The sequence below is a fragment of the Bos mutus genome, chromosome X (assembly GCF_027580195.1).
Source record: "Bos mutus isolate GX-2022 chromosome X, NWIPB_WYAK_1.1, whole genome shotgun sequence".
NCBI classification, from domain to species: domain Eukaryota; kingdom Metazoa; phylum Chordata; class Mammalia; order Artiodactyla; family Bovidae; genus Bos; species Bos mutus.
In genome coordinates, this window is record NC_091646.1 from 73,287,580 (window position 1) to 73,312,407 (window position 24,828).

Sequence of the window (24,828 nt, forward strand, 5' to 3'; positions counted from 1 at the left end):
TGTTTTCAACAATAGCCATTCTGCTATATGTGAAGTGATATTTCATCGTGGGTTTGATTTACATTTCCTCATAATTAGTTGATTGTGCGTATCTTTTCATGTGCCTGTTGGCCATCTGTGTATCTCCTTTGGAAAAATATCTACTCAAATCTTCTGCCCATTTTTTAATTGGGTTGTTTCATTTTTGATGTTGAATTTTATGACCTCTTTATATATTTTGGATATGAACCCCTATCTATGGTACCTTACCTTATTCTGAATACTTTATTCCATTCAGTAGTTGTCCTTTTTATTTTGTTTCCTTATTTTTAAGTTTTCAATCTAGTGGGAAAGTGGTTTCTTATTGGAGAAAAGAATGCTGAGTATATAAGGCTGTTTTTTGGAGCATTTCTACCTTGTGGAATTTAAGAATTGCTGATAGGAGTCACTCGTTCATTGTTACCATTTTGTTGTGGGAGATATGTAGTGTTCATCATCTAGAAGACATATTGGGTGGATTTGCATAATATTTAAATTACAAATGTCTTAGAAAAACTTTAAATAGAGTATCAGATTGGGTGCTATTGCCATAGAAATTTTGAATAGTAATTTGCATTTGGCAGACACAAAAGAATCTACTCATTTCATACTGAAGCTTTTGGCCAAAGGATAGCATTTGTCTAGTCTACCAAATGGATCTCTGATCTGTCATAAGATTCAGTTCAGTTCAGTCACTCAGTCGCATCCGACTCTTTGAGACCCCATGAACCACAGCACGCCAGACCTCCCTGACCATCATCAACTCCCGGAGTCCACCCAAACCCATGTCCATTGAGTCAGTGATGCCATCCAACCATCTCATCCTGTGTCGTCCTCTTCTCCTCCTGCCCTCAATCTTTCCCAGCATCAGGGTCTTTTCCAGTGAGTCAGCTCTTCGCATCAGTGGCCAAAGTATTAGAGTTTCAGCTTCAACATCAGTCCTTCCAAAAAATACCCAGGACTGATCTCCTTTAGGATGGACTGGTTGGATCTCCTTGCAGTCCAAGGGACTCTCAAGAGTCTTCTCCAACACCACAGTTCAAAAGCATCAATTCTTCGGCACTCAGCTTTCTTTATAGTCCAACTCTCATATACGTACATGACCACTGGAAAAACCATAGCCTTGACTAGACGGACCTTTGTTGACAAGGTAATGACTCTGCTTTTTAATATGCTGTCTAGGTTGGTCATAATTTTCCTTCCAAGGAGTAAGCGTCTTTTAATTTCATGGCTGCAATCACCATCTGCAGTGATTTTGGAACTCAGAAAAATAAAGTCAGCACCTGTTTCCACTGTTTCCCCATCTATTTGCCATGAAGTGATGGGACTGGATGCCATGATCTTTGTTTTCTGAATGTTGAGTTATAAGCCAGAATTTTCACTCTCCTCTTTCACTTTCATCAAGAGGCTCTTTAGTTTCTCTTCACTTTCTGCCATAAGGATGGTGTCATCTGCATATCTGAGGTTACTGATATTTCTCCCGGAAATCTTGATTCCAGCGTGTGCTTCTTCCAGCCCAGCGTTTCTCATGATGTACTCTGCATATAAGATAAATAAGTAGGGTGCCAATATACAGCTTTGACCTGCTCCTTTTCCTATTTGGAACCAATCTGTTGTTCTATGTCCCGTTCTTAGTGTTGCTTCCTGACCTGCATACATATTTCTCAGGAGGCAGGTCAGGTGGTCTGCTATTACCATCTCTTTCAGAATTTTCCACAGTTTATTGTGATCCATACAGTCAAAGGCTTTGGCATAGTCAATAAAGCAGAAATAGATGTTTTCCTGGAACTCTCTTGCTTTTTTGATGATCCAGCAGATGTTGGCAGTTTGATCTCTGGTTCCTCTGCCTTTTCTAAAACCAGCTTGAACATCTGGAATTCACAGTTCACGTATTGGTGAACCCTGGCTTGGAGAATTTTGAGCTTTACTTTACTAGCATGTGAGATGAGTGCAATTGTGTGGTAGTTTTAGCATTCTTTGGCATTGCCTTTCTTTGGGATTGGAATGAAAACTGATCTTTTCCAGTCCTGTGTCCACTGCTGAGTTTTACAAGTTTGCTGGCATATTGAGTGCAGCAGTTTCACAGCATCATCTTTTAGGATTTTAAATAGCTCAACTGGAATTCCATCACCTCCACTAGCTTTGTTCGTAGTGATGCTTCATAAGTCTCACTTGACATTCCAGGATGTCTAGCTCTAGGTGAGTGATTACACCATCATGATTATCTGGGTTGTGAAGATCTTTTTTGTACAGTTCTTCTGTGTATTCTTGCCACCTCTTCTTAATATCTTCTGCTTCTGTTAGGTCCATACCATTTCTGTCCTTTATCGGGCCTGTCTTTGCATGAAATGTCTCCTTGGTATCTCTAATTTTCTTGAAGAGATCTCTAGTCTTGCCCATTCTATGTTTTCCTCTATTTCTTTGTATTGATCACTGAGGAAGGCTTTCTTATCTCTCCTTGCTATTCTTTGGAACTCTGCATTGATATGGGTTTATCTTTCCTTTTCCCCTTGCTTTTCACTTCCCTTCTTTTCATAGGTATTTGTAAGGCCTCCTCAGGCAGCCATTTTGCTTTTTTGCATTTCTTTTTCTTAAGGATGGTCTTGATTCCTGTCTCCTGTACAGTGTCATGGACCTCCATCCATAGTTCATCAGGCACTCTATCAGATCTAGTCCCTTAAATGTATTTCTCACTTCCACTGTATAGTCATAAGGGATTTGATTTAGGTCATTCTTGAATGGTCTAGTGGTTTTCTCCACTTTCATTCTGCATTTGTCAATAAGGAGTTCATGATCTGAGCCACAGTCAGCTCCCAGTCTTGTTTTTGCTGACTGTATAGAGCTTCTCAATCTTTGGCTACAAAGAATATAATCAATCTGATTTGAGTGTCACCCATCTCATGATTGATGTCCATGTGTAGAGTCTTCTCTTGTATTGTTGGAAGAGGGTGTTTGCTATGAACAGTGTGTTCTCTTGTCAGAACTCTGTTAGCCTTTGCCCTGCTTCATTCTGCACTCCACGGTCAAATTTGCCTGTTACTCCTGGTGTTTCTTGACTTTCTACTTTTACCTTCCAGTCCCCTATATTGTAAATGACATTTTTTTGGCATGTTAGTTCTAGAAGGTCTTGTAGGTTTTGTTAGAACTGTTCAACTTCAGTTTCTTCAGCATTACTGGTCAAGACATAGACTTGGATTACCGTGATATTGAATGGTTTGCCTTGGAAACAAACAGAGATCATTCTGTTGTTTTTGAGATTGCATTCAAGTACTGTATTTTGGACTCTTTTGTTAACTATGATAGCTACTCCATTTCTTCTAAGGGATTCGTGCCCACAGTAGTAGATATAATGGTCATCTGAGTTAAATTCACCCACTCCAGTCCATCTTAGTTTGCTGATTCCTGGAATGTCGATGTTCAGTCTTGTCATCTCCTGTTTGACCACTCCAATTTGCCTTGATTCATGGACCTAATATTCCAGGTTCCTATGCAATATTGCTCTTTACAGCATCAGACCTTGCTTCTATGACCAGTCACATCCTCAACTGGGTATTGTTTTTGCTTTTGCTCCATCCCTTCATTCTTTTTGGACTTATTTCTCCAATGATCTCCAGTAGCATTCTGGGCACCTACTGACCTGGGGCATTCATCTTTCAGTGTCCTAACTTTTTGCCTTTTCATACTGTTCATGGTGTTCTCAAGGCAAGAATACTGAAGTGGTTTGCCATTCCCTTCTCCAGTGGACCACATTCTGTCAGACCTCCCCAGCATGACCCGTCCATCTTGGGTGGCCCCACACGGCATGGCTTAGTTTCATTGAGTCATAAGACTAATAACTATATTTCCAGGACATGTATTTTTGCAGTGAAAAGTAAATTTTAGATGGCGACCCCTTACAGGCATATTTTTGAGGAAAAATAAATATTTTATGTATCAGAATTCTCATTTTTCTCTGGGTCACATAAAATACTTATTGCCAAATAAAGTCAGTCCAGTTGCTGAGTCGTGTCCAACGCTGTGGCCTCAATAGCACAACATAGGGCTGCGAAAAACAAGACTGTTTGGAGAATAATAAAGAATATGCTCACGGTAAAGAAACCAAGTTAGAAAAATGAACACTGCTTCCCCTAACTGAGATAAAGTACCTTTCATGCTCGCATATAAGATATCCATTAATTGTCCTTTGTTGAAGAAGTTGTGAGAAAACCACAAATTATATTTTTTAAAATTTAAAGACTGACTTGAGATATCATGACACTCAAGAATAGTTAAAAATAATTAAAAATAATCTCATCGTGAGTTTAAATTTTGATTTTAACCCTGAGTTTCCCTTTCTAACGCCTGATTACCTTGCCCCAAATCTTCCTCTAAAATCATTTGAAAGTAAAGGGTCACATATTATGTTATTTACAGGAAAATTTTTAACTTGCCTGAGCCTTAGTTGTCTCATTTACAAAGTGAAGATAACAAAATCTTATCTTACATTCAAAAAATAAACCCTCCAAAATGTTTAACATGTTTAACCATAATAGTTACCTTTATCCAGCTGTCTTTTTACACTTTGTACACTTCTGAATTGTTTGAACTTATTTTATTTCAAAAATGTATTGCTTTCATAATTTTTAAGATTAAAAAGTAAGTTAAGAAAAGATCATAATCAATTTGCAATTAAAATTATATATCAAGCATGGGGATCAATTTATACTCTATCAGGAATCCTAACTGAAAATATCCTAAATATAGGCACACTTTAGATAGAAATGTTGCACATTCAGTTCCAGACCAATACAATAAAGTGAATATCACAATAAAATGAGTTATAAAATTTTTGATTTCTTGGTCCATATAAAAAGTAAATTTAACACTGTACTCTTAAGTGAACAATAGCATTATGTCTAAAAAATGTAAATATCCTAACTAAAAACTAGTTTAGTACTTAAAAAATGCTAATCCTCATCTGATCCTTATGTGAGCTGTAGTAGCAACATGAAGGATCACTGAACACAAATCACCATAATGAATACAATAATTATTTAAAATTTTGAAATATTGTAAAAATTACCAAAATGTGACACACAAACAAGAAGTGGGCAAATGCTGTTGGATAGTTGGTTCTGATGCATTTTCTTAACACAGCGTTGTCATAAAACTTCAAATTGTTAAAAAAATATATCTGTTAAACACAAGAAAGCAAAGTAAAACAAGGGATACGGGTAGTGGAAAATCCGCGTGCTCATTCACTCAGTCATGTCTGACTCTTTGTGACCCATGGACTGCATTCTGCCAGCCTCCTCTTTCCATGGGATTTTCTAGGCAAGAATACTGTAGTGGGCTGCCATTTCCTCCTCCAGGGGATCTTCCTGACCTAGCGATTGAACCCATCTCTCCTGCATCTTCTGCATTGTTGCTGCTGCTGCTGCTAAGTTGCTTCAGTTGTGTCCGACTCTGTGCGACCCCATAGACAGCAGCCCACCAGGCTCCCTCGTCCCTGGAATTCTCCAGGCAAGAACACTGGAGTGGATTGCCATGTCCTTCTCCAGTGTAGGAAAGTAAAAAGTGAAAGTGAAGTTGCTCAGTCGTGTCTGACTCTTAGCGACCCTATGGACTGCAGCCCACCAGGCTCCTCCATCCATGGGATTTTCCAGGCAAGAGTACTGGAGTGGGGTGCCATTGTTAAGATGATTCTTTACCACTGAGCCACCTAGGAAGCCCAAGATTACAGAATCCTCAAGATTCAAGAACTGACAGCAACAGAAACCTCTGGAAATGGTAGTAGCCATAGGACTAAGGAAAAAAAAAAAAAAGATTTATGTCAGTTTTTCTGGAAAATGAATCAGTGAAATGAAGCCCCAAATAAACAATTATCATACATGCAGGTGTTGTTCATTCGCTAAGTCAAGTCCAACTCTTTGCAACCCCATGGACTGTAGCATGCCAGACTTCAACGTTCTTCACTGTCTCCCAGAGTTTGCTCAAACTCATGTCCATTGAATCGATGATGCCATCCGACCATCTTATCCTCTGCTGCCCCCTTCTCCTTTTACTTTCAATCTGTCCCAGTATCACGGTCTTTTCCAGTGAGTCAGCTCTTTGTATCAGGTAGTCAAAGTATTGTAGCTTCCACTTCAGCATCAGTCCTTCCAATGAATATTCAGAAATGATTTCCTTTAGGATTGATAGGTTTTATCTCTTTGCAGTCCAAAGGACTCTCAAGAGTCTTCTCCAGCACCACAGTTCAAAAGCATCAATTCTTCAGTGCTCAGTCTTCTTTAGGTCCAACTCTCACATCTGTTGCCTGCAAATTTGGAAAACTCAGCAGTGGCCACAGGACTGGAAAAGATCAGTTTTCATTCCAATCCCAAAGAAAGGCAATGTTAAAGAATGTTCAAACCGCACAATTGCACTCATCTCACACACACTAGTAAAGTAATTTTCAAAATTCTCCAAGCCAGGCTTCAGCAATACGTGAACCGTGAACTTCCGGATGTTCAAGCTGGTTTTAGAAAAGGCAGAGGAACCACAGATCAAATTGCCAACATTTGCTGGATCATTGAAAAGCAAGAGAGTTCCAGAAAAAACATCTATTTCTGCTTTATTGACTATGCCAAAGCATTTGACTGTGTGGGTCACAATAAACTGTGGAAAATTCTGAAAGAGATGGGAATCCCAGAACACCTGACCTGCCTCTGGAGACATCTGTATGGAGGTTAGGAATCAACAGTTAGAACTGGACATGGAACAACAGACTGGTTCCAAACTGGAAAAGGAATATATGAAGGCTGTGTATTGTCACCCTGCTTACTTAACTTATACACAGATTATATCATGTGAAATGCTGGGCTGGATGAAGCACAAGCTGTAATCAAGATTTCCAGGAGAAATATCGATAACCTCAGATATGCGGATGAACCATCCTTATTGTAGAAAGCGAAGAAGAGCTAAAGAGTCTTTTGATGAAAGTGAAAGAGGACAGTGAAAAAGTTGGCTTAAAAGTCAACATTCAGAAAACTAAGATCATGGCATCTAGTCCCATCACTTGATGGCAATCAGGTGTGGAAACAGTGACAGACTTTATTCTTTTAGGCTCCAGAATCACTGCAGATGGTGACTGCAGCCATGAAATTAAAAGGTACTTGCTCCTGAAGAAAAGGTATGACCAACCTAGACATCATATTAAAATGCAAAAACATTACTTTCCCAACAAAGGTTCCATCTAGTCAAAAGTATGGCTTTTCCAGTAGTCATGTATGGATGTGAGAGTTGTACTACAAAGAAAGCTGAGCATCCAATAATTGATGCTTTTGAACTTTGGTGTTGAGGAAGACTCTTGAGAGTCCCTTGGACTGCAAGGAGATCCAACCAGTCCATCCTAAAGGAAATCAGTCCTGAATATTCATTGGAAGGACTGATGCTGAAGCTGAATCTCCAATACTTTGGCCACCTGATGTGAAGAACTGACTAATTCAGAAAGACCCTGGTGCTAGGAAAGACTGAATGTGGGAGAAGGGGAAGACAGAGGGTGAGACTGTTGGTAGGCATCACCAGTCAATGGACATGCATTTGAGTAAACTCTAGGAGTTCATAATGGACAGGGAAGCCTGGCATGCTGCAGTCCATGGGGTCACAAGTAGTGAGACATGACTGAGCGACTGAAATGAACTGAGGTAACATAAGAAAGAGGGCTAAGAATTGCTTCTTGTCTTAATCTCCTACATGGAACTAGATGATTATTTGAATAATGAAAAACTTTAATAAATAGTCCTAACCGTGAATACTGAAGTGGTCATGTGAGCAGTATGAGTGTGATGATGCAGTCATGTTCCTAGGCTCTATTTCCTCTCTTCAGTCTGTGATTCTGTAAAAATTTCTATTCAATAATAAAATTTGAAAATAAACGTAACATTCAGAGTTGATATGAATATTTTAATCAAATAACATTATTAAAATGTCTCACATTGTGCTTGGCAAATGTGTCTTCTCAACATAGGATTTCTTTCCTTTATCCATCAGTCCAGTAGTGTCTTAATGTAGCGCTTTGACCTGAGTATAAAAAGTGACTCTTGATTAGATCCTCTGTTACATTTGGCACTTACATTCAAACTGACCCTGAAATGAAAGTTCTGTTTTTAACTGAAGTATGTTTGATGTACTGGCTTCCCAGGTGGCCGTAGTGGTACAGAACTCGGCTTACAATGGAGGAGAACTAAGAGACAGGGTTTTGATCCCTGGGATAGGAAGATCCCCTGGAGGAGGGTATGGCAACCCATTCCAGTATTCTTGTCTGAAGAATCCCATGGACACAGGAGTCTTGCAAGCTACAATTCATAGGGTTGCACAGAGTCGGACATGACTGATGTAACTTAGCAAGCATGCATATTTGATGTACAATATTATATGTTGCATGCATACTCAGTTACTTCAGTTTTGTCTGATTGTTTGAGACCCCTCAGACTCCTCTGTCCATCAGATTATCCCGGCAAGAATACTGGAGTTGGTTGCCATTTCCTCCTTTAGGGGATTTTCCCAACCCTGGGATTAACCCACATCTCCTTTGGCTCCTGAATTGGCAGGCGAATTCTTTACCACTGAGTCACCTGGGAAGCCCCCACAATATTATATGTTACAGGTGTACAATATAGTGATTCACAATTTTTAAAGGTTATACCTCATTTATATTTATTATGAAAATTGACTGTATTTCCAGTGTTGTATATATACATTAGTAGCTCATTTTATACATAATATAAAATAGCTTATTTTATACATAATAACACACACATATTTTATACATCATAAAAACATATGATGTATTTCTCAATTCCCTCCTCTTTCTTCCCACTGGTAATCACTAGTCAGTTATATGTATCTTTGAGCCTGTATTCACTACTTTGTTTTAATTTTTGCATTCCACATATAAGTTGTATCATACAGTATTTATTATTCTGTATTTAAAGAAGTAACACTCGATATTGGTGAATGACTTTATCTTATATATAGAAAATCCTAAGGAATACACACACAATTAGAACTAATAAAGGAGTTTAACAAGGTTACAGGGTACAAGATCAATATACAAAAATACATTGTTTTCCTATGCACTATCAATGAACAACCTAAAAATTAAATTAAGAAAACAATCATGTTTACAGTAGTATCAAAAAGATTCAAGTACTGACACAAAAATTTAACAGAATAAGTGCAAGACTTGTATACTAAAAAGTGCAAAACAACATTGAAAGAAATTAAGGGGCACCTCAATAAATAGAAAGACATTCCATGTTCATGAATTGAAAGGCAATATTGTTAAGATGGTAATAAAAAATATCCATAGATTTACTGTAAATCTCTAGCAAAATAGCAACTGGCCATTTTGCACAAATAGATATGGTGACTCTAAAATCTACATAGAACCAAATGGAAAAAGAAATCTTGAAAAAGATTCACAATTGTTAATCTTAAAACTTACCACACACCAGTTGTAATCAACATAATGTTGTGCTGACATAAAGATAGACTTATAGATCAATAGAATAGAACTGAGTCCAGAAATAAATATACACACTTATGGTTAATTGATATTTTAGAGAATGCCAAAACAATTCAGTGGGAATGAATGATCTTTTGAACATATGATGGTAAGACTACTAGATTTTCACCTGCAAAAGTATGAAGTTGGAGCCCTACATCATACTATGTTAAAAAATTAGAACTGAAAATTATAAAACTCTCACCTAGGTGAAAAGAACATAGGTGCAAATCTTCATGACCTTATATCAGACAAGTTTCTGACATATTACACCAAAACACAGGCAACCAAAGGCAAAAATAGGCCAGTTAGACTTCACAAATTTAAAAATGTTTATGCTTCAAAGGACGCTACCAATAAAGTGCCAAGACAGCCCAAAGAATGTGATAAAATTCTTGCACATCTAGTATTCAGAGTATATAATACATTGTCTCTTTATATATTTTAATTTTATTGGAGTATAGTTGATTTACAATGTTGTGTTAGTTTCAGGTGTACAGCAAAGTGATTCAGATATGTGTCACTTCAGTCATGTCTGACTCTTTGCAGCCCGATAGATGGCAGCCGACCTGGCTCCTCTGTCCCTGGGATTCTCCAGGCAAGAATACTGGAGTGGGTTGCCATTTCCTTCCCTAATATATACATATATATATTCATTATTTTTTTAGATTGTTTCCTCATATAGGTTATCATGGAATATTGAATAGAGTTCTCTGTACTATATAGTAGATCCTTGTTTCTTATCTATCCTATATATAGTAGTGTGTGTGTTCACTCCAAGCTTCTGATTTATCCTGGCCCCCATTATATTTTCCCTTTGATAACCATAAGTTTGTTTTTGATATCTGCTAAGTCTGCGGACTTATTTGTAAATAAGTTCATTTTTATCATTTAAAAAAAAATTAGATTCCACTTCAGTGATATCATATAATATTTATTTTTTTTCTGTCTGTCTTATTTCACTTAGTATTATAATCCCTAGGTACATCTATTAATATGTTGTGGCAACAGGCAATATTTCATTGTTGTATGGCTCAGGAATATTCCATTGTATATATGTACCACATCATCTTTATCCATTCCTCTGTTGATGGACATTTAGGTTTCTTCCATGTCCTGGCTGTTGTAATTAGTGCTACAATGATTATCAGGGTGCATATATCTTTTCAAATTGTGTTTTTTTTTCTGGATATATGCCCAGTAGTGGGATTACTGGATCATATGGTTGCTCTTTCTGATGGCTCAGTGGGTAAAGAATCCGCCTGAAATGCAGGATACACAGGTTGATGTGGGTTCAGTTCCTAGCTTGGGAAGATCCTTTGGAAGATGAAATGGCAACCCACTTCAGTATTCTTGCCTGAAAAATCCCATGGACAAAGGAGCATTGCAGGCTACAGTCCACCGAGTCACAAAGAGTCGGACACAACTGGGCACACACAAGCACATGGTAGCTCTATCTTTAGCTTTTTAAGGACCCTTCATGGGCTTCCCAGATGGCTCAGTGGGTACAGAATCCGCCTCCAATGCAGGAGACGCAGGAGACGTGGCTTCAATTTCTTGATCAGGAAGATCCCTTGGAGGAAGGCATGGCAACCCACTCCAGTATTCTTGCTTGGAGAATCCCATGGACAGAGGAGCCTGGTGGGCTAGGGTCCATAGATTCCTAAAGAGTCAAACATGACTGAAGTGACTGAGCACACGCGCATGAAAGGAACCTTCATAGTATTCTCCATAGTGGTTGTACCAATTTGCAACAGTATAGGAGAGTTCCTTTTTCTCCACAACCTCTCCAGCATGTATTGTTTGTAGACTTTTTTGATGATGGCTGTTCTGGCCCATGTGAAGTAATACCTCATTGTAGCTTTGATTTACATTCTTATTATTAGTGATGTTGAACATCTTTTCATGTACTTTTTGGCAATCTGTATGTCTTTGGAGAAATATAAAGGTAGAACCAAATTTAAAAATGGGAAAAATAATTCAATAAACATTTCTCCAAAGAATATATAGTTGACCCTTCAATAACATTGGTTTGAACTTCATAGGTCTGCTTATATGTCGATATTTTTGATATTTAATATTACAGTGCTACAAAATCTGTTGGTTGAATCGGTAGATGTGGAACTGTAAATGTGGAGGATCCATGTGTTTGGAGGGTGGACTATAAGTTATACACAGATTTTTGATTACAGGGAGGTTTGGCATGCCTAACCCCCATGTTGTTCATGGGCTAACTTCATATACAAAGGGTCAGTAATCTTAGGAAAAGACATTTCAGGCTGTTAGTCATTAGGGAAAGGCAATGTGAATGCAGCCACAGTGAATGCATCTTCACAACTCACCCACTGGTTTCAGTATAGTCAAAAAGTAAGTATTGATGAGTACGTGGAGAAATTGAACTCTCATTCATTGTTGTGGGGAATGTAAAATGACACACCAACTTTGGAAAACAGTTTGATGGGAAGGAAAAACACCAATACAGTATACTAACGCATATATATGGAATTTAGAAAGATGGTAACAATAACCTTGTGTACGAGACAGCAAAAGAGACACTGATGTATAGAACAGTCTTATGGACTCTGTGGGAGAGGGAGAGGGTGGGAAGATTTGGGAGAATGGCATTGAAACATGTAAAATATCATGTATGAAATGAGATGCCAGTCCAGGTTCGATGCACGATACTGGATGCTTGGGGCTAGAGCACTGGGACGACCCAGAGGGATGGTATGGGGAGGGAGGAGGGAGGAGGGTTCAGGATGGGGAACACATGTATACCTGTGGCAGATTCATTTTGATATTTGGCAAAACTAATACAATTATGTAAAGTTTAAAAATAAAATAAAATTTAAAAAAAAAAAAAACTTAAAAATAAAGTCACCCATATGACTCTAATTCTACTGAGCATATGTGTATGCTCAAAATAATTGAAAACATGACCACATAAAGTCTCGTATGTGAATATTCATGGCAGCATTATTTATGACCACTCCCAAATGGAAATAACTCAAATGTCCATCAACTGAAGAATTCATAAAGAACATATAGTATATCCATTTAGTCATATAGTCAAATATTATTTTGCCATAGAAAGGAATGAAGTACTGATACGTGCTACAATAGGGATGAACATTAAAACCATTATTTTAAGTGTAATAAAACAGTAACAAAAGGCAACATATTGTATGATTCCAGATATATGAATGTCTAGAATAGACAAATTCATAGAGACACAAAGTAAGTTGTGGTTTTAGAGGAGAAATAGAGGAAAACAGGGAATGATTATTAATAGGTATGGGATTTATTTTTGAGGTGATGGAAGTATACTGGAATTAGATAACAGTGATGTTGCACAACTTTGTTGGTATACTAAAAACTGAATTATTTACTTAAAAGGGGTGAATTTTATGATACATGAATTCTATCTCATAGTTTTTAATTTTAAAAATAGAAGTGGAGGAAAAAGTGACCGACAGAACTTGATCTATTTTTAGAGAAGTCACTGACATTTTCGGACTTCCATGCTTTCTTCAAACAATTGCTACTTGAAATAGATTCAACACCTGGAGGAACAGTTTTTCCTACCTATCTTTTGTATGAAAATCTCTATCTCCTGTGTTTGGTATCTGAGTTGGGGCAAAGCCTATAGTCGAGGCTCCCCGATTATTAATAAGTCTCCTAAAAAACTATTTTAATGATTATCTTAATTTTATTTGACAATGTAAAATAAAGTTCAGTTCAGTTCAGTCGCTCAGTCGTGTCTGACTCTTTGCGACCCCATGAATTGCAGCACACAAGGTTTCCCTGTCCATCACCAACTCCTGGAATTCACCCAAACTCATGTCCATCGAGTCAGTGATGCCATCCAGCCATCTCATCCTCTGTCATCCCCTTCTCCTCCTGCCCCCAATCCCACCCAGCATCAGAGTCTTTTCCAAAGAGTCAACTCTTCGCATGAGGTGGCCAAAGTATTGGAGTTTCAGCTTTAGCATCATTCCTTCCAAAGAAATCCCAGGGCTGATCTCCTTCAGAATAGACTGGTTGGATCTCCTGGCAGTCCAAGGGACTCTCAAGAGTCTTCTCCAACACCACAGTTCAAAAGCATCAATTCTTTGGCGCTCAGCTTTCTTCACAGTGCAACTCTCACATCCATACATGACCACTGAAAAAACCATAGCCTTGACTAGATGGACCTTTTGTTGGCAAAGTCTCTGCTTTTGAATATGCTATCTAGGTTGGTCATAACTTTCCTTCCAAGGAGTAAGTGTCTTTTAATTTCATGGCTGCAATCACCATCTGCAGTGATTTTGGAGCCCCAGAAAATACAGTCTGACACTGTTTCCACTGTTTCCCCATCTATTTCCCATGAACTGATGGGACCAGATGCCATGATCTTAGTTTTCTGAATGTTGAGTTATAAGCCAACTTTTTCACTCTCCTCTTTCTTTCATCAAGAGGCTTTTGAGTTCCTCTTCACTTTCTGCCGTAAGGGTGGTATCATCTGCATATCTGAGGTTATTCATATTTATCCCAGCAATCTTGATTCCAGCTTGTGCTTCATGCAGCCCAGCGTGTCTCTTGATGTATTCTGCATATAATTTAAATAAGCAGGGTGACAATATACAGGCTTGACGTACTCCTTTTCCTATTTGGAACCAGTCTGTTGTTCCATGTCCAGTTCTAACTGGTGCTTCCTGATCTGCATATAGATTTCTCAATAGGCTGGTCAGGTGGTCTGGTATTCCCATCTCTCCCAGAATTTTCCACCATTTATTGTGATCCACACAGTCAAAGGCTTTGGCATAGTCAGTAAAGCAGAAATAGATGTTTCTCTGGAACTCTCTTGTTTTTTCAATGATCCAGCAGACGTTGGCAATTTGATCTCTGGTTCCTCTGCCTTTTCTAAAACCAGCTTCAACATCTAGAAGTTCACAGTTCACGTATTGCTGAAGCCTGGCTTGGAGAATTTTGAGCATCACTTTACTAGTGTGTGAGATGAGTGCAATTGTGTGGTAGTTTGAGCATTCTTTGGCATTGCCTTTCTTTGGGATTGGAATGAAAACTGATCTTCTCCAGTCTTGTGGCCACTGCTGAGTTTTCCAAATTTGCTGGCATATTGAGTGCAGCACTTTCACAGCATCATCTTTCAGGATTTGAAATAGCTCAACTGGAATTCCATCACTTCCACTGGCTTTGTTCATAGTGATGCTTTCTAAGGCCCACTTGACTTCACATTCCAGGATGTCTGGCTCTAGGTCAGTGATCACACCATCGTGATTATCTTGGTCGTGAAGATCTTTTTTGTACAGTTCTTCTGTGTTTTCTTGCCACCTCTTCTTAATATCTTCTGCTTCTTTTAGGTCTACACCATTTCTGTCCTTTATCGAGCCCGTCTTTGCATGAAATGTTCCCTTGGTATCTCTAATTTTCTTGAAGAGATCTCTAGTCTTTCCCATTTTTTGTTTTCCTCTATTTCTTTGCATTGATCGGTCTTATCTCTCTGTGCTCTTCTTTGGAGCTCTGAATTCAGATGCTAATATCTTTTGTTTTCTCCTTTGCTTTTCTCTTCTCTTCTTTTTACAGCTATTTGTAAGGCCTCCCCCAATAGCCATTTTACTTTTCTGCTTTTCTTTTCCATGGGAATGGTCTTGATCCCTATCTCCTGTACAGTGTCATGAACGTCCATCCATAGTTCATCAGGCACTCTATGTATCAGATCTAGTCCCTTAAATCTATTTGTCACTTCCACTGTATAATCATAAGTGATTTGATTTAGGTCAAATAAAGTAGACCAGGATATTATGCAACCTTCAACAAGTGACTTCACCTTTTTTGAACCTTAATTTCCTTTACAATGTGTACTTTTCAGGATTGTGAAGACTTAATGAGATATGGCTTTTAAATACCTAGCAAACTGCCTGGCCTGATTTAGGCCTCAGTTAATGTTAGCTTCCTCTCCTACTTTTTTCCCTCTGGTTAAAATACGCATTCTTCTTCTTCTCTCTCTCTCTTTTTTTTTTTATCAAATGAATTATGTCTATTTTTTCTTTTTTTAATTAATTAATTGATTTTTAATTGAATGATAATTGCTTTACAGAATTTTGTTTTTTCCTTTCAATCCTCAACATGAATCAGCCATAAGTATACATATATCTCCTCCCCTTTGAACCTCCCTTCAATCTCCTTCCCTATCCCACCCCTCTTGGTTGGTACAGAATCCCTCTTTGTGTTTCCTCAGCCGTACAACAAATTCCCATTGGTCATCTATTTTACATATGGTAATGTAAGTTTGCAGGTGGTGATTGCAGCCATGAAATTAAAAGACGCTTACTCCTTGGAAGGAAATTATGACCAACCTAGATAGCATATTCAAAAGCAGAGATATTACTTTGTCAACAAAGGTCTGTCTAGTCAAGGCTATGGTTTTTCCAGTGGTCATGTATGGATGTGAGAGTTGGACTGTGAAGAAAGGTAAGCACTGAAGAATTGATGCTTTTGAAGTGTGATGTTGGAGAAGACTCTTGAGAGTCCCTTGGACTGCAAGGAGATCCAACCAGTCCATTCTGAAGGAGATTGGTCCTGAGTGTTCTTTGGAAGGACTGATGCTAAAACTGAAACTCCAGTACTTTGGCCACCTCATGTGAAGAGTTGACTTATTGGAAAAGACTCTGATGCTGGGTGGGATTGGGGGCAGGAGGAGAAGGGGACGACAGCAGATGAGATGGCTGGATCACATCACCAACTTGATGGACGTGAGTTTGAGTGAACTCCGGGAGTTGGTAATGGACAGGGAGGCCTGGCATGCTGCAATTCGTGGGGTCGCAAAGAGTCCGACATGACTCAGCGACTGAACTGAACTGAATGTAAGTGTCTTTGCTTCTCTTTCCTTATATTTCACCCTCTCCTCCCCTCTCCCCATGTCTGTAAGTCTATTCTCTATGTCTGTTTCTCCATTGCTGTCCTGTAAAAAAATTCTTCACTACCATTTTTCTAGATTCTGTATATATGCGTTGGAATATGATATTTATCTTTCTCTTTCTGACTTACTTCTCTCTGTACAATAGGCTCTAAGTTTATCCACCTCACTAGAACTGACTGAAATATGTTCCTTTTTATGGCTAAGTCATATTCCATTGTGTATATGAACCACAACTTCTTTATCCATTTATCTGTCAATGGAAATCTAGGTTGCTTCCATGTTCTAGCTATTGTAAATAGTGCTGCAGTAAACAATGGGATACATATGTCTTTTTAATTTGGGTTTTCTCAGGGTATATGCCTAGGAGTGGAATTGCTGGGTCATATGGTGGTTTCATTCCTAGTATTTTTTTTAATTAATTCATTTTTTATTGAAGAATAATTTCTTTACGGAATTTTGCTGTTTTCTGTCAAACCTCAACATGAATGAGCCATAGGTATACATATATCCCCTTCCTTTTGAACCTCCTTCCCATCTCCCTCCCCATCCCACCCCTCTAGGTTGATACAGAGCCCCTGTTTGAGTTTCCTGAGCCATACAGCAAATTCCCATTGGCTATCTATTTTACATATGGTAATGTAAGTTTCCATGTTACTCTTTCCATACATCTCACCCTCTCTCCCCTCTCCCAATGTTCATAATTCTATTCTCTATGTCTGTTTCTCCATTGCTGCCCTGTAAGTAAGTTCTTCAGTACCATTTTTTCTAGATTCTGTATATATGTGTAAGAACACAGTGTTTATCTTTTTCTTTCTGACTCACTTCACTGTGTTCTAGGTTCTAGGTACATCTACCTCATCAAAACTGGCTCAAATGTGTTCCTTTTTATGGATGAGTAATATTCCATTGTATATATATATACCACGACTTCTTTATCCATTTGTCTGTCAATGGACACCTAGGTTGTTTCCATGTTCTAGCTATTGTAAATAGTACTGCAATGAACAATGGAATACGTGTGTCTCTTTCAGTTTTGAGTTCCTCAGGGAATATGCCTAGGAGTGGGTTTGCTGGGTCATATGGTGGTTTTTTGTTTTGTTTTGTTTTTATTTTATTTTTAAACTTTACATAATTGTATTAGTTTTGCCAAATATCAAAATGAATCCACCACAGGTATACATGTGTTCCCCATCCTGAACCCTCCTCCCTCCTCCCTCCCATACCATCCCTCTGGGTCGTCCCAGTGCTCTAGCCCCAAGCATCCAGTATCGTGCATTGATCCTGGACTGGCATCTCGTTTCATACATGATATTTTACATGTTTCAATGCCATTCTCCCAAATCTTCCCACCCTCTCCCTCTCCCACAGAGTCCATAAGACTGTTCTATACATCAGTGTCTCTTTTGCTGTCTCGTACACAGGGTTATTGTTACCATCTTTCTAAATTCCATATATATGCGTTAGTATACTGTATTGGTGTTTTTCCTTCTGGCTTACTTCACTCTGTAGAATAGGCTCCAGTTTCATATAGTGGTTTTATTCCTAGTTTTTTAAGGAATCTCCGTACCATCTTCCATAGTGGCTGTATCAATTTACATTCCCACCAACAGTGCAAGAGCATTCCTTTTTCTCCACACCCTCTCCAGCATTTATTGTTTGTAGACTTTTTGATGATGGCCATTCTGGCTGGTGTGAGATGATATCTAATTATAGTTTTGATTTGCATTTCTCTAATAATGAGTGATGTTAAACATCTTTTCATGTGTTTTCTAGCCTTCTGTCTGTCTTCTTTGGAGAAAAGTCCGTTTAGGTCTTTTTCCCACTTTTTGATTGGGTTGTTTGTTTTTCTTGTATTGAGTTGTATGAGTTGCTTGTATATTTTGAAAATTAATCCTTTGTCAGTTGTTTTATTGATTTTCTCCCATTCTAAGGGTTGTCTATTTACCTTGCTTTTAGTTTCCTTTGCCGGGCAAAAGCTTTTAAGTTTAATCAGGTCCCAGTTGTTTACTTTTGTTTTTATTTCCATTACTCTAGGAGGCAGATCATAGAGGATCTTACTTTGATTTATGTTATCGAGTGTTCTGCCTATATTTTCCTCTAAGAGTTTTATAGTTTCTGGTCGTACATTTAGGTTTTTAATTCATTTTGAGTTTATGTAAAAAGCACATTCTTGACAGATAAGAGGTCATTCAGTTTTGTCCTGGCTTTCTGCCCAGCAATCGATTGCCTCTAGAAATAAACCACGGGTGAGGTATATTCTTTTCCTGTGTGTAACTTGCTTTGCCTCATCTAATACTTGGCATGCTATAGGTACTCAGTGAGTTTAGATTTCCTATGTGACAACGCAAGCTTTTTACATGAATTTCCCAATGTGGTGCTGAGAGGATTCCAGGATGTCAGCATTAGTCTGTGACAAGCTAGCATTCTTAGTGCTCCTTTGGAGACTGTGTGATTTCTATTAATTGTTGTGCTGAGAGGCAGAGAGCTTAACACAAATAACGAGTGAGTCTTCCATCCCTCATAAGGCTTTTCAACTCCTGATTTTCAGTTAAGCCTTGCAGGATTTTTTCATATCTTTAACATCATCTTTTAACATGTTGTACTGAAATGCTTAAACAGTATCAAAGAACTTATAATTTACAGATTCAGTCTTAGATTCCAATTTTTTGGGGAATGTTTTACTTATTATTGGACTGTCTATATGCATTATAAATTAACATTTGAAAGGCATATTCACTGTTGACTATTGTGTTCCTTCTTCTTTTCAAAAATTAATGTAGTTTATACATGTGAAAATATTGAGGAGAAAAAAAAAATTAACTGGTATACAGGTGAATTTTAAGTGCCATTGTCTGAGCATTAGCTCCCAGAGCCTTTAGCTATACCAATAGGAACTACCCTTTGCATAGGTGAAGTTGTTCAAGGTTATATTTGAAGAAGCTGAAACTGCTGAGACAAAATCCTGACTTGCTTTTCTGACACTGTGTTGTTCATTCTCATTTCTGAGCAGATTAAATTAAAATCACAGACATCTTACTCTTTACCTTCTCTCTCACCTCTAGGAGCGGAAAAAGAAATTTGAAAAGGATGGAGAGAGGTTTTATTCCTTACTGGATCGGCACTTACATCTGTCTTCCAAAAAGAAAGAATCTCAGTTACAAGAGGTATGTTCAAAAAGCCTGTCCCTGCCTTCTGTTACCAGGTATGCCTTGGTACATGGCAGCTTCCTATTGCAAGGGTTTTCTCTTACTCTGCCTCAGCAGAGAACCATGTATAATGGTTGTGCTTGCAGATTAAACTATGGCCAGGGTCTCAGGACTCCTGAGTTCTTAAGTCAGCTCCTCCACAAACTCACAGTGTGACTTTGGATAAGATATTTCTTTCCTGGCCTCAGTTTCTCTGTCAAAGGAAGTGTGGTACCACTCACAGATCCCTTCCAGTTCTAAGTTTTTGATTCCAGATGAGGTTATAGAGTTAAACTAGCATTGTAGGACAGAAGAAGATGATGAAGGAGTAAGATGGGGAGATCACCTGCCTCCCACAAATACATAAAAAATTCATCAGAATATGGAACAAGTCCTACAGAACAGCTTCTAAATGACAGCAGAACACTCCAAACCTCCAAAAAAGCAAGCAAATCTCCTTAGAATGAGGTAGGACAAAGGATAAACACACACACACAAAGACAAAGGACTTCAGGGCGGGAGTTTGTGCCCCAAGAGAGGTAGGGAGTCATGAAGGAGGAAAAGTTTCTGAGCACTTATAAAGCCCCTCACAGGCGGGACCAAGTGGGGAGCTGTGAAACCTCAGAGTGCTGTGCAACAGCAGCGACTCAGAAGGCAAAATACTGAGAAAGCTGCCTAACAGCACTTCTCAGCCCATAAGCAGCTTACAAGCCCCAACCTGGAATGGGGGAGTGGCCATGCAGGGAGCCAGGCTCCGATGAAGATCCCAGGGAGAGGTAGGGGGCTGGTGGCCTTGACAATGTGTGCTGAGAGTGCTACTTTGACAAGGCTGTGGAATTAGACATGCCTGCCACTGCCAAAGCCAGGAAAGGTGCTGGAAGCAACAGAAAAAACACTGCTGATACATTGCCAATCCCAGAGGTTGCAGCTAGCACCAGGCCATGAGCAGGCACAGGTTACTGCCCACACCTTGCAGGGAACTTTAACAGCTTGGCTCTTTCTAGAGACCCATGAACTGGGGTCCCTAGACCCCAGTTTTCTCTGGGAAAATTCACAAGCTGCCTTAGACTGTAACAGCATCCAACAGCTTACTACTTTCATAGGCATTCCCTTGTACAACTCATATGTGGCTGCCATATCCTCCTCTCTCCCCAGCCCAAAAGAGCAAGTGAGCATGAATGAGCCTCAGCCTTCACTCTCTTATGTCCAGGTGGGGAACAGACTGTGGACTCTAGGAGAAACTGTGAACTTTAGGAGCTACTAGGAACTGAATTGAGGCCAGATGTGAGACTGACTCCATGCTGCCCACAAGTTTCAGAGACCTTCCTAGAAGTATTAGAAGACTTTGGTGTAGGTTTCATTGAGTATTCTGGGCTGCTGAGTGTTGCCTTTACCACTAATATAGGGAACTTGTCTTTTGTGTTGTGTGGCTTGTGAGGTCTTGGAGCTTCAATAGGCAACGAGCCTGAACCCCTGAGGTAGAGACGCAAGCCCAAGGCTTTGAACCACTAGAGTATACCGACCCTAGGGAACATTAATAGATAAGAGACCCTGAAAGGACTCCATCTCAACACCAAAGCCAAGCCCACCCAAAGGACAGCAAACACCAATACCCACCCCATGCTAATCCTTCAAGAAAACAGAAACAAAACATTACACACTAGCTGACAGGCTGCCCAAAGCAACACTGAACCCATAGACACACCAAAACCTACTGGTCATAGTGCTACCCATTAGAGAGATGAGACCCAGTTCCATCAACCAGAACACAGGCACAAGTCCCCCCAACCAGGAAACCTCTACATGGCGCTGGTCCAACCTCATTCATGGGCCACTGACTCCACAACTAAGAATAATGACCTTGAGACTTTTTTCTTTTTTTAAAAATCACAATCTTCATTTCCATTATATACTTCTACCTCTGCACTGGCCTTCTGTGGTGCTGTGAATTTTTTTTTCCTTTTTGAATTTTTTGTTTTTCTTCTGTTTGACTGTTTTTAAAAAATTATTTTCCTGCTGCAGTTGTTTAATATATTTAAATAATTTTTACATACTTCTATTTAACCTCACTTTTCTTTTTTCTTCCTTTTCTTTTTCTTTTTTTTCCCCTTATTTTACTCTTTTTTCACCATGTTTGTTAATTTGTTTTGTCTTCTTTGCTTTATTCCCCAATTGGCACTCTGCTTTGGTTCTGTTTTCCAGTTTAAGTTTTAATTGGCTCTGTTTTCAATTGGTTGATATCATTTTTGGTTTCCTTTGCTTGCCAAGTCCGTCTCTTGTACTTTCATTTCTTTGGAATATTTTTGTTATGTTTGTGTATGTGTTAAGTATGTGTATGTGTATATGTTCCACTGTTTTTGTAATTTTCTGTTTGATTTGTATTTACCGTTTGTCTGGGTTTGTCTTTTGTTTCTTTCAATGTTTTGTTATTCATCTCTGTGTGTTTGTTTTAATCCCATTTAATGCCATAACAAACAACTTGAGGAATCTCAGTCCCCTGACCAGGGATTGGGCCTGAGTCTTTGGAGTGGGAGTACTGAATCCAGGACCTCAGAGTGCCAGAGAACTCCTAATCCCAGGGAGTATTAATTAGTGAGAAATTCCATGAAGGCCTACACCTGTATACAAAACCTAGTATCACACAGCTGCTGATGGCACCCAGTGCAGGATGCCTCACCCAAGCAACAAACAAGACAAAAACACAAAAACAGTCATCACCAGATAGGATTCCCTCAGACACTCCAAAATATACCACTTCACACAACCCTGCCTATCAGAGGGGAGAAAATGCAGGCACAAGTCACCCCCAACACGAAGGCAACACAAACCACTAGACCAACATTAACTATTGAGGGTAGAACCCAAAAGGAAGAAGAAATACAACCATAAAGCCTTGGAAAAGAAGACCTCAAACACATTAAGTTAGAAAAAAATGAAAAGACAGAGAAATACAGCACAAATGAAGGAACAAGGTAGAATTTCACAAGACCAAACAAATGAAGAGGAAATAGGCAAACTACCTGAAAAAGAATTCAAAGTAATGATACTAAAGATGTACTAAGGCCTCAAAAATAGAATGGAGAAAATGCAAGAATAAATTAACACACTTAACAAGGACCTAGAGGAAATAAACAGATGAATAGCACAATTACTGAAATTAAAAGTACTCTGGAAGTAATCAATAGTAGAATAACTGAGGCAGAACAGATAAGTGAGCTGGAAGATAGAATGGTGGAAATAACTGCTAAAGAGCAGAATAAAGGAATGGAATCAAAATAATTAAGGATAACCTCAGAGACATCTGGGACAATGTTAAATGTACCAACATTCTAATTATAATGGTCTCAGATGAAGAAGAGAAAAACAAGGGGTCTGAGAAAATTTTTGAAAAGGTTATGGTTAAAAAAAAAACTTACCCAATATGGGAAAGAAAATAGTCAATCAAGTCCAAGAAGCACAGAGAGTTCTATATAGGATAAACGCAAGGAGAAACATGTCAAGACACATACTAATCAAACTAACAAATAGTAAATACAAAGAAAAAAAATTAAAAGCAGCAAGGGAAAAGGAACAAGTAATGTACAAAGGGAAACCCATATGATTAACAGCTGATCTTTCAGCAGAAACTCTGCAGTCCAGAAGGAAATGGCAGGATATATTTGAAGTACTGAAAGAAAAAAAAATCCATAACCAAGATTGCACTACCTGGCAAGGATCTTATTCAAAACTGATAGAGAAAACAAAAGTGTTACAGACAAGCAAAATTTAAGTGAGTTTAGCACCACCAAACCAGCTTTACAACAAATGTTAAAGGCATTGCTATAGGCTATGGTTTTTCCAGTGGTCATGTATGGATGTGAGAGTTGGACTGTGAAGAAGGCTAAGCGCCGAAGAATTGATGCCTTTGAACTGTGGTGTTGGAGAAGACTCTTGAGAGTCCCTTGGACTGCAAGGAGATCCAACCAGTCCATTCTGAAGATCAGCCCTGGGTGTTCTTTGGAAGGAATGATGCTAAAGCTGAAACTCCAGTACTTTGGCCACCTCATGCGAAGAGTTAACTCATTGGAAAAGACTCTGATGCTGGGAGGGATTGGGGGCAGGAGGAGAAGGGGATGACAGAGGATGAGATGTCTGGATGGTATCACTGACTTGATGGACGTGAGTCTGAGTGAACTCCAGGTGATGAGGCCTGGCGTGCTGTGATTTATGTGTGATTTATGGGGTCGCAAAGAGTCAGACACGACTGAGCGACTGAACTGAACTGATAGGCAAGAAACACAAGAGAAAGAAGAGACCTACAAAAACAAACCAAAACAATTATGAAAATGCCAGTAGGAACATATATAAAAATAATTACTTTAAATGTAAATGAATTAAACACCACAACTAATAAACTCTGACTGGCTGAATGGATACAAAAACAAGACCCATATATATGATGTCTACAAGAAACCCACTTTAAGATCTAGTGACAGATAAAGACTGAAAGTAAGAGGATGGAAAAAAGATATTCTATGCAAATGGAAATCAAAAGAAAGCCAGAGTGTCCATCCTCATATCAGACAAAACAGACTTTAAAATAAAAAATATTACAAGAGATAAAAAAGGACAATATATAATGATCAGGGATTAATCCAAGAAGACATAAAAATTTTAAATAATTATGCACCCAACATTGGAACACCTCAACACGTAAGGCAAACTCTAACAGACATACAAGAGGAAATTGCCAGTAACACAATAATAGTAGGCGACTGTAACATCCCACTTACACCATAGGACATATCATCAAATAAGAAAATTGATAAGGAAACACAAACCTTAATTGAAATTTTAGACAAAATGGACCTAATTGATATATTCAGGACATTCCATCCAAATGCAGAAGAATACACTTTCTTCTCAAGTGAACATGGAACATTCTCCAGGATAGACCACATCTTGGATCACAAATCAAGCCTAAGTGAACTGAAGAAAATTGGAATCATATCAAGCATCTTTCCTGACCATAACACTGTGAGACTAGATATCAGTTACAGAAGAAAAAAGACTGTGAAAGCACACACATAGCGATTAAATAATACATTTCTAAGTAATGAATAGGTTACTGAAGGAAGAAGGAAAGTTAAAATATTCCTAGGTAAAAAATGACAGCAAAAATATGACAACCCAAAGCCTGT

General features: G+C 38.6%; 1 protein-coding gene across 4 annotated transcripts in view; it reads left to right on the forward strand.

The window, feature by feature from the left end:
- OPHN1 (oligophrenin 1) overlaps positions 1–24,828 on the forward strand; it is a 629,407-nt gene that overhangs the window by 296,354 nt on the left and 308,225 nt on the right. For all 4 annotated transcript variants that reach the window (XM_005899246.2, XM_070365372.1, XM_070365370.1 and 1 more), the window contains exon 6: positions 19,526–19,627. In XM_005899246.2, the coding sequence (XP_005899308.1) occupies positions 19,526–19,627 (102 nt within the window). The remainder of the gene's footprint in view (positions 1–19,525; positions 19,628–24,828) is intronic.